The sequence below is a fragment of the Thunnus albacares genome, chromosome 7 (assembly GCF_914725855.1).
Source record: "Thunnus albacares chromosome 7, fThuAlb1.1, whole genome shotgun sequence".
NCBI lineage: Eukaryota > Metazoa > Chordata > Actinopteri > Scombriformes > Scombridae > Thunnus > Thunnus albacares.
In genome coordinates this window covers 29,335,649-29,347,068 of record NC_058112.1, presented here as the reverse complement: position 1 = coordinate 29,347,068, position 11,420 = coordinate 29,335,649, and the positions used below count along the sequence as shown (strand labels likewise).

General features: G+C 39.3%; 1 protein-coding gene across 1 annotated transcript in view; it reads left to right on the top strand.

The window, feature by feature from the left end:
- The first annotated feature begins 1,014 nt into the window (after window positions 1-1,014).
- The window catches only part of si:dkey-106n21.1 (solute carrier family 23 member 2), a 59,826-nt gene continuing 49,420 nt past the window's right edge, over window positions 1,015-11,420 (top strand). Inside the window, exon 1 of the mRNA XM_044357880.1 lies at window positions 1,015-1,381. Within this exon, the coding sequence (XP_044213815.1) occupies window positions 1,310-1,381 (72 nt within the window). The 5' untranslated portion in view covers window positions 1,015-1,309. The remainder of the gene's footprint in view (window positions 1,382-11,420) is intronic.

The window sequence follows — 11,420 nt, the reverse complement described above, 5'->3', positions numbered from 1 at the left end:
ATTTCAAAGATTGTAAAGACTGAATGGTCAATATCCAGAACCTCCAGTAAAGTCCCCCTCCAGTCAAAAATGGGTTTTCCTTTTTATTCTTACGGTTTGATGTTTGAGCTTCACTTTGTAGAATGATGTATGTGCAGTCTGACACTAGAAGGCTGTTTTCACGTTCATTACCGAAAGTGGAAAGTTTCAATGTCCTCATTGAAAATCCGATTTTAAGAGGCAGGCCTACAACCATTTAGTCATATTTCATGAACGACTATAAAATTGATAATTAGATACGGCAGTACTCATTGCAAATATGCTCTTTTATTTATCGTCATATATTTATGATGGGATACCCTTTTAAGTTGTTAATCATTTGTAGCATTAAGTCATCATTGAGTCAATCATTTGAGAATATTTTTTTTCCTGTTTTAGAAAGGAGCAATAGAAATACATTTTACTTAAATAGTTGTATTTAAGAGATTCTTTGACAAACTGACATTTTTTCGGACACAAACTTGGGGTGACATATGGTTGAAGAACTGACTTTACCTGATGTTCAATGCATTTGTGTGTGTGTGTATGTTAAAGTTTGCGAAGTTATGCAGTAAGTTTTAAATGAAGTTTTAATAGAGGTGCATATTCTCAAATGTTCACGAGGCTGTTCCAGAGTCTGGTGAATGAACTGAATGCAGTGTCACTGTTGGCTTTAGCCCCGTAGTGAGTCAGCAGAACACAACGATCTGAAATAAACTGATATTAATGACAGTGTCATCCCACCCAGATGTCAAGTATCATAATGTGATAACTGATAAGATGGTGCACAGTGTAACAGGTGAACTGCTGTGTCTTAAGAATTGATGAAACAGTCAAGATCAATCAAATCGAACACCAGAGGGGGATTCCTTGAAACTCCACACAAAAGATACTCAAATTAATCAACTCCAAATGTTTGATAGGAGAAGACCATTTTAATGAGTATGACAAACTAAAGATTCATGTGACAAACGTGCTTGTCTTCTCTCATAGGATCCATCGTCACACAACAGCAGGCACATGACTGTAAGTCAGGGTAAATAAAGCCTACATTCGCCTTGCAGCAGACCAGAGACATTTCAGCCAGAGAGGAGATTACAAAATAACTTAGCCACTCTCTTTTTGACTGTGATATTCTGTTTCCCTGGTGATGTGAAGCGGTCGTTCACGTTGCCCTCGTAGGTCTGCGGTCAGTCAGAGTTTTACTCCCACCGTGTGTGTTTCTGTGTTTGTGTGGAGTCCGTTTCACCCCTCAGAAGCAACTATACACCACCTTGTCTTGTTCACAAGAATGCATCTAACTACAGAGGAGAAAATAGAACTTGGACTCAAGGAGCAGGGGACAGACAATCCTGCATTTGGGGTAAGTGAAGTGTCATTTTAATTTTTTTCTTAATTCTTTGTTTTGGCTTTGTGTCACCAGCAAAGTCAAATTGTCAAACTCTGGGTGACAATGTGAGATAAAATACAATCACATGTACATAATTAAATATGAAAACTTCTGATATAAATTGTTTGTTTTTTTAATTATTTTTGAACTTTTCAATCACCACTGCCCACAGCGAAGTGCAGTGCTATTTTCTTACAGCATTACGGCACTAAGAGCTAAATGTAAGCCACTGTGGAATGTGAAATGACCAAGTGTGCATGTGTTCCACAAAAGATGTGATATTTCAGTGGAATCAATTGCATGGTTTCAAAGTATGTGGTTAATATCAGTCTTGAATGTAGTTGAGACGGATTAAAGTGCTCTGAGCTAAAACAAGAAATGTTCTTTGATTAAACTTCAACCAAGAAACAGGAACTGAATAAAAGATACTAAAGTGGGAACATGTTGTTTGTGTATGTGTGTGAATGGTAAAAGGTCTGACTGCATGGGGAGTGCAAGTGTACACAGCTGAATCCAGGGGTGATGTTTTTTCTCCCCATCCCATTTGAGTGAAGAATTTAGAAAAATATGAACACAAAACAAACAGCCTCAACTGCAGATGTGTAAACACGTCACTCTGTCAACATGTGCAAAACAATCTGTTCAGGGCCTCATTTATTATTATTATTATTATTATCCCTGTGTTGCATACTACCTGACACCTGGTTTATATATTTAATAAATCAATTGAGCTTGCTGTCTTTGGCATCCAGATGAAGTTTTCATAAATCATTTTCAGACTTTTATCAGTTCACACTTCAGTATGTTGTCCATAAGATGTATCTAAAACTAAATCTTATTTGTTGGAGTTGCTGAGTGTATTCAGGCTATGATGGGACAAAAGCGCCCCAAAGTACATAAAGTTGTATGATACATTAGTTTTTATATGTTTACTAGCCTTTTCCTAGTCAGTGACAGTTGTCTATGTCTGAAAGATGCTAAAGATTTTCAAAAGCAAAAAAACTGTAAGGTTATGGTGCCACTCCACTCTCTAGAGGACACATTAAAGTTACATTTCAAACAAATACAAGATGAGTCATCCTACTGGCAGATACTCTCATTCTATGGAAGATTTCAGCTCTAAACACTGCAGAAAATCTTAAAAAGGCACTAAATATCATATTCAGCTGGTAAAATTAAAACATCAAATGCATAAGCATGTGACAAATCCCAGCAGTCCCTTCTTTCGGCTAATAGATAACTGATTCAAGCCATAATAAAATGGAAGCAGATGAGGATACATGTCTTTGACAGTGAGACCAAACAATTTGAGCGAGTGAAGCAATCGTGTTTTTTCTTAGAGGCTTGTATTGAATAATTTGCTAAATTAAGATTGCAATAAAGTGTACTTTTTTCTTTTCTTTCTATTTAGTGATGAAGCCCATAGCCTATACCTCTCATGTATGTAGATACCTGCATTTCAGTTTTATAACTGCAAATGGAAGCAAGATCATTATATCCAGTACACCTGATACAGAGTGCACATTTGCTCCCATGATCACGTTTGCAAATGGGTAAGCAAGAAAAATGTTGGCATTTTTCTTGGCTGTTTAGACAAGTGAGCTTTTGTTTGTCAGTGCAGTTCGATGTCCAGGGGCAGTCAGGAGGAGCCAGCCCATTTAGGGTTTCAGGTATCAACAGTAGATAAAGATGCTAAACTCCAAACAAAGGCTGGCTTCATGTGAAATAAAACTACTTATCTTCTTAGCTTACATCTCTTTTTACTTTTGGGTAGACTTTAGTATCCTCAGGTCACAGGAACTTTGTCACAGCACAGTACCTCTGACCCTTGAGCTCCACACTCGTGGTTGTTTTCAATCTTGGTGATAATGAGGTTTGAGCGTCATTGTACTAATTTACTCATTGTAAATCTGTAAACTGTGGATTCAAGGAATAGTTAACTGGTACAAATGTAAAATGTTAGACAAAAAAAGTGAGGCGGTAGTCATAGCAGTAATAGTGCTATAGAGTATTTCTGCTTTCATGAACAGAGAAGTGTACAAAACAGCAAAGTACAGAAACAAACTTACATTGTGTAGGACAGTTATTATGCTCATAAAAATATCTCACCTAAAAAATAGAAAATATGCAGCAGTATTTATAACAAGGAAAGAAAATTTGTCTTGCGGTAGAAAATAGCCAGTGCTGTTAAATATGGCAAGTGCTATATGTATATTTGTGCATGCATGTTTGTGTGAGAGTGTGGAAATCAGTGAGCACAGGCTCAGTCATCTGTCTGCTAGTATGCAAGTTTCACAAAGAGAAGGTCACGGTATGAACTAGGGATGTGCAGAGAGCCCAGTATTTGTATTTGTATTTGTTGAGGCAGCAAAATTATTTATATTTGTATTTGTATTTGAATAAAAGTGCAAATAGGCGTAAAAATCCTGTTTTTGTTTTTATTACACTTTTAATTTTAGGATATTAGTGTGTTAAAATAAGTGTTTATGAATAAACTATCTTACGAGGGAGATCCCCACAATGGGTCTTTAACTCGAGTCTCCCAGATCATAGGCGACTGCGCTGACTACTGAGCTAAAACTCTGATCATTGCAATTATGCACACAGACCTGTTGGTATTTATACACCCATTACACAGAGACAGCACAGCGTGTAATGAGTGGGGAGGAACTTCAAATGAAATTATTGCTTTGCACTTTTCATTTATTGCCTATTTTTTACAACCTAACTTTGTGGAACAGAGAAGGGGAACAACAGGTTATGGAGAGTCCCTTGAGAGCACTTCGAGCCTGGCAGTAGCTCAGCTTTATCTCTGGGGAACACCCCCAACTGCGGGAGTGATGTCCAAATAAGGAAATGTGCATCATGTAGCAGGTGGATGTGACTCCACTCATTGAGACCTGCTGATATGGAAACAACAACGGAACAGAGGAGAGAGACTGAAATAGCGATGTAACCAACCTGCACACTAGTACTTGATATGGTTTTATTTTTCTTCCTGAAAACAAATATTTTTTGAAATATTGGTATGAAATAAATGTTCGTAAAAAACCCACTATTTGTGCTTTGCCGAATAACGTGTTTGTATTCAGGCACATCCCTAGTATGAACAGTTCAGTTTGCTTGACTTGGTTCTTCAGAGCTGAGGTTGTGAAAGAAATTCAGTCAACACTGTCAATATCTAACATTTTGGAGGATAACAACAATCAGCATGTCTTGTATTGTACACAATATCACAATTTATGTGTGGCAAAGCAGGTTAATAAATAAATATAAATAAATAGATACAAATAAGAAAAATTGAATTATACAATTAGTTACACAACAGAAGACAGACAAATTACACTATAGAACTATATAACAGGCAAACACACACACACACAAGTATTAGAAAGAGCAATAGTCTTCCATAAAACAAGCCAAAGAAATTATTAATATGACTACACTGTATAAGAGTGAATTTACTGAATATTTTTGCAGTATCTCTTTTCAGTGCTGCACTTTCTAGACGGTACCTTTGCACCCGTTTCACAGCCGGCTGCACATAGAGACCAATGTTATTAGTCAAGCTCAGAGGACGGCTCATTTGGGTGAAAATTAGGTTGTAACTCGTTGTAGATTTGTTGCATGAACAGGTTTCTCAGGGTGTAGAGCCGCACGGAGGCCACCATCCCTGGTGTGCCTCCCCTCGACGCAGCTCTCATCAGCCACCCTCCCACCCTCAGAGGGGATGAGGTGAGGCATCGCAACTCAGTAACATCACAACGGAGAGAAGCAGAGAGCATCGGTGGAACAGAGCACATATAGCTCCTGCCACCTCTACTTGGAGCAAACCGACAGCACAGGAATGACTGTCTATGGCAGACAGCATCCTGATGGCGAGGGCTGTATTCACCAGCCCCTCTGCGATGTGAAGGCGAAGTTTTTAGGATGCTGAAGGATGCATACTTTCATGTCGAGGTGGCTCTGAAACACAAGAAGTTCCTGCATTTCGGTTTCCAGGGGATAGCCTATGAGCGCGACAAACTGCCGTTTGGCTATTCCCTGGCCCCCTGCACCCTAAGAAGATGCATGGACACGGCGCTTCAGCCACTGCGCAACCGAGGCATGAGGGTCTTCATTTACCTCGACCATCTTGTTGTCATGGCTGGCTACATTTATCCAAAATATCAGTGGGTGAACACATGCGTGTGACTGAAGGAGAGTATTACACATGGAGTCCAGCGGACGGCTCTGCCTTTGCTTATAGAACTAGGGTAACAATATCATAACCTTCGTTATGAAATAAACCAACCTTTTCGGCCTCCAGATTAAAATGTACAAATTTTGGAAGTAATTATGTATGTAAGTTCTATTCAGTTCCTTCAAATATGCAGATGAGACTCCTGTATTGCTTTGGCCAATCATTATACCAACACTTCATAGTTCATGTTGCAACGATAACATTCTTCACTGTTACATCCTGAAACCACAGTATGTAAGAAAATGAATGTTGAGATGGTTAAGACATTAAAATATGTCAGCACTAGACTGAACAATAACCTCACTTTCTCATGCATTACCAGTTCAATGATCAGTATGTTTATCAGTTACTGACTCAAGGAGCCACTTGAAGAACATCCATGCAGCCAGCAAAGCAATTGGTCTTTCCACGCCCAACTCATCCATCCGTATCATCACAGCTGTGACGTGGAAGGCACACATCTCAGCACATGATGCTGCACACTAAATAATCATGCCGTCCAGCTTCAGTGATGATTAACCACTGTCTATCGTATTAATAATTTACTGTGCTTGTTCTTCACTTCACGCAGCACTTTATCTTAGAGGAAAATACTGTAACTTGCTCCAGTTTCCAGTATGTACACAGTTACGGTCTCGAGTTCTTAATTCTACCTCTGCCAATATTTTTAGTTTAGCATCTCAGGTTAAACCATAGGTGGTTTCTGTAGTCTGCAATTTTCCTTGCCATCCTTTTCCTCCTTGCACAATTAATATTAATAATAACAGACTTTATTTGTATTGCACGTTTCATACAGGAAATGCAGCTCAAAGTGCTTTACAACAAAGAAATTACACGCACCAAGTGCTTCACATGAAAAAAGACAAAAATAAAAACATGTTAAAAAAATAGTTATCAGCAATGTTATTCATATTGTGGTGTTAGTTCAGCTTGCATCAACTCTAATAACTGTGAACTTCAATGTAATAACTCTTTAGCTTACAGTCCTGCTTTAAAGTTCTCAATGGGCCCCACTTACTTTAATTATCCCATACACAATGCTACAAACATCTTCTTGTTTAAACTGCACCTTGACATTTCCTACACAATAGAAACAATATGGAGCATACACAACCAAAAACGTATTTTCTCCTCTGCATGAGTAACACTCTCTTATGTTCTATAGATGTCACTTACTCAGTTTAACTAATTGAAAACATCATGTTACACTTTTAACTGTGTTTACTGAATGATCAACTGTAGACAGTCTAACAATGTCTGGGATATACAAAAAACCTTTCCAGCCCACATCTCTACAGGCCCATAGGTTTAACTTGACTGGTTAACTACCTGTATCCTAGCAATGATCTCACTCTTACACACCTTGAACACGAATAACGTTACATAACACAGTAAAATGCTATTAAACCAAACTGAACAAACTACTGTGGTGGGTTTACATAAACTAAACATTTCATGGGTTTAATTGTATCAAAATGGCCGTTAATGCTATCTGTTAACACATATTAAACTGTGAATTACACATGCTAATTGCTAACGCTAATCACTACCATGAATTACTAATGCTTCCAGCACACACATCACGACTCAACGTGTACATTCAAATTCACATTTTATGCGACCCCAAGCCAACTGATAACCTTTCCTGCTTCAGCGTCCAGACAGTAGTCAGGACATACAGGGGAGACTTTGTGTTCTGCTCCAGGGCCGAAGTTGTTGCTAACGTTGGGTCTGATCCCCTTCACTTTAATCAGCAGATGGCAAACAAGACACGGGGACTTGGCTTGGGTCTTGAGGAATTGTAGTAATTTATTCACTGACAAATAGCCAAAACTGTACATACACTGCATTGCTATGTGCACAGCTGTATTGCTAATTTCATACTCTCTGCTCCGGTCGCCAGCCTCACCATCACACACAGGCTCTCTCTCTCGATTGCACTCTCACTATGCATACAACCTATGCACTGAGCTATTTCTTTGCGAAAATCGCCATTGGCCAAAACTGGACCAATGTGCTCTCTCCTCTTGATTCTGGTTAATAGCTGAGCTGCAGAGTTTTGAATGAGCTGAAGTCTCTCATTGGTTGTTTTTTGGAAGGCCAGTAAAAAGTCCATTACAGTAATCAAGTCAATTTGAAATGAAGGCATGAATCAGTTTTTCAGCATCTTTTTGATCGCGCTTTAGCTGTGTTTCTAAAGTGGAAAAATTATGTTTTCATTCCCTTGTGAATCCCAAAAGCAGTTGTCATGTTCATGATCTCCAACACTGACGTAAAACTTTCTCCCATTGATGTATGTTTTGAACCAGTGTAACATAGTCAGAAAGACCAACCAATTTTTCAAGATGATTGATTAGAATATCATGGTCAATCATATCAAATGCGGCACTTAAGTCTAACAAGATAAGAATTGAGACCTTATTTTCATCAGAGTTTAGTCTGAGGTCACTGATTATTTTAGTAAGAGCAGTTTCAGTGCCGTGGTATGTTCTAAAGCCTGACTGAAATTCCTCCAAGATAATGTTTTCTTTAAGAAAGGAATTTATTTGCACTGAGAAAGTATTTCACTAATGAATGGAAGGTTGGATATCTGCCTATAGCTGGTCAGTGCATTACCATGCCGAGTAGCTGGTCAGTAGTGGAGAATAATAATCTAGAGTTCCCAGCGTTCTCTGTAATAATCTTGGAAAAGTAATCCATTCTTGCCAGATGTATTGCTTTGTTATATGCAATCATTACTTCTTTGTATCTATTACAGTGAACTGTCAGCCTAGTTTTCCTCCATTTTCTTTCAGCTGCCCGACAGATTTTTGATCTCATTAAGACTGTTATTGTTTAACCATAGGGAGATTCTGTCAGTCAACCCCTTTTTAACCTTTAATGGACAACAGTATTTAAAGCAGATGACAAGGTATTGTTGAAAATTTCAACCATGTCATTTAAAGAGCAGTCATAACTATATGGCTCATAATATTAAAGAACGTTTCTTCATCCTCGCAATCAAGGAATCTCTTTTGAACCAGAAATTCCCTTTTAGTCTTTGTTATGGTTAGGTTGGCATCAAAAAACACATAGTGATGGTCTGAAATAGGTAGTTCAAATAATGAAACATTATCAGTGTTTAACCCTTTTATTATTACTAAATCTACCAAATGTTACCATGCTGATGAGTGGTTTCATTTACATGTTGGGTGAGTTCAAATCTATCCAGTAAATTTATACGCTCCATAGCTTTGAGGTCATTCTTCTTATTAATATGGATGTTCAGGTCTCTATTCAGGATCATATATAGTGACACCAAGTGAGATCATCTCTGAGAATTCCTGTAGGAATACTGATGAATATCTCGGCAGTCGATATAATGTAATGATAAGTACTGATAATTCTGCTTTGAGTTCCAGTAAATTCACCTAGGTCAAACCAAGGTCAAACTGTTCAAACTGTGTAGAGAAAAGGCCTGCAATCCCTCCTCCTCTCTTGTTTTATCTGACTGAGGAATTGTAGTTTGGAGGACAGGGCTCTATAAGTGTCGCTACACCAGTAGTGCTGTTTAGCCAGGTCTCAACTAAGAGTACACGATGCAAATTCTTTTCAGTCATCAGATCATTAACCAAGAAGGATTTGCTAGCCAATGATCTGGCATTAAAAAGCGCTAATTTCAGCTGCTGGGATTCGGTGGCAGGAAAGGAGACTGGTTGTGACTGAACATTTACAAATTTAAGATTATTACCAGATGGTGTGTGATTGCTACAATGTGTTTGACCATGCCACCGACTGTTTAAGATCACTGGTATGTTTAATAAAGCAGCATAGGGTCTGTCTCATCTCAAGTGGACACCTGAGTTGATAACTGTGATAGTTGTTTGCCTCCATGTGCTGTCCTGTGTGCGCTGTAAGGGGGGAACAGGGAGGGGGGGGAGAGATATAGGCTGTCTGTCTGTGTGCACTGTCCTTTGCACTTATCCACACATTCTTGTTTGGGTTTAGCATGCCAAGGACATGATGTAGATTGGTGCTAAGTAGCCCCTTATCCAATGATGTTTGGATGAACCCAATCAAGTTTAAAGCATTCTTTATGGTTCCAAAAGATATCGAAATTGTCAATAAACATTTATCCCATTGGTGAGGCACGCCGATGTCAGCCATGTATTCAGGCCAAGGAATATTCTAAAAGACTCAATTCCTTTCCCAGTCACTCAGTTTTTCCAGTAGCAGGGGAAAGTCTTTCTGCAGGATCTCAGAACCAGTTTTCCTCTGCAGAATGTCAAAGGATCCAGTATGGATAATAATGTTCATGACCCTGATGAAGGCCACAAGCCAAAACGCGTCGGTCAATAAAGTTGTTCCTCATACTACAAGTGTTGCGGGAGTTCTCATCTTTCTAATAATGTTCATACAACATGGATGTGTAGAGGATGTGCAACACCTCTTTTATCTTCCTGACAGATGTGCTATCCACATCCACATAAATTTTTGGTTTTTGGCTTTCTTGTACGCTTGGTTATAGAGTCCCCAATCAGAATAGTGTCTGGCTCAGGTGAGAAGTTAGCAGTATTTCTTCTGGCCCTCAGCCTAGCAATGCTTTAGGTTTTGGTTAGCTTTAATGCTAGTTGTGTGATTAGCTTCCCTGTGTTCAACGTTGTTAGCCATGTTCTCTTGGCTCTTGGCCTTGCAGTGGCTTTGTGGCTATTTCTTGGATTTTGGATAGCCTTAATGCTAGTGGTGTGATTAGCTTCCTTGGGTTCAACATACAGTAGTTAGTATTAGTCAGAAGATCATATCTGTTATGCAACGAAAGTTTAGGTGGTGGAGTGGGCGTTGGTGCTCTCTTATCTGTTTTCTTGCTGGATTTGCCTCTGCAGCGGACAACATCAGACCAAGTCCTCGGCTGGAGTTCATGCTTTCAGTCTAGCGCCAGTGCTGTGCCAGTAAGAAGCATCAGGGAAGTCTGGTTTTGGAGCCTCCGTGGCTAATCCAGGGCAGCAGATGACGTCAGACCAAATGTTGGCTGGAGTTGATGCTTTCAGTCTAGGACCGGTGCGATGCCAGTAAGAAGAGTCATTAGGGAAGTCTGGTCTGGTTTGGGAGCCTCTGCAGCTAATCCAGCAGTGTTTGGACATATCCAGGGGAGTGTATCAGCTAAGTTCGTGACGGGATGCTCCACATTCGATGCAGTCCTGTGTGTAATAGTCTGTGCCTGTCTGTTAGCATGTAGTAGCTCTGCACCTTGTACAGTAGCTGCTACATAGTCATGATTACATACATACATACATACATACATGATTTCTCACCCTCATGTGATGCAGTAAATGTAGTAAAGCAGAGTGTCAGGGGAAAGCATCAAAAGTCCCTGGCCACCATGAGGACTTAAAGGCTCTGATGAAGCTCTTTAATACTGAACATTTTAAATAGCTCCCTTTCCTCTGGTACTGTCCCCCACTATTTCAAAAATGCTCATGTTCAACTCCTGTTAAAGAGACCTGGACTCAATTTAAATGATTTAAACAATTTTAAACCTATCTCTAAACTTCATTTATGCCTTTATGAATGATAACTCTATGATTGAGTAATTCCAGTCGGCTTTTAGAGCTCACCACACTACAGAAACTGCCATTCTTAAGGTCATGAATGACTTGCTTTTAGCTGCTGATGCTGGACGTCCCATTTTAGTACTCCTAGATCTCAGTATAGCGTTTAGTGAAGTCATACAGACAGGACTTTCTGTGTTGGTATTGCTGAGTCTAAGTCTTCCACCTCTAGGCTGCACTA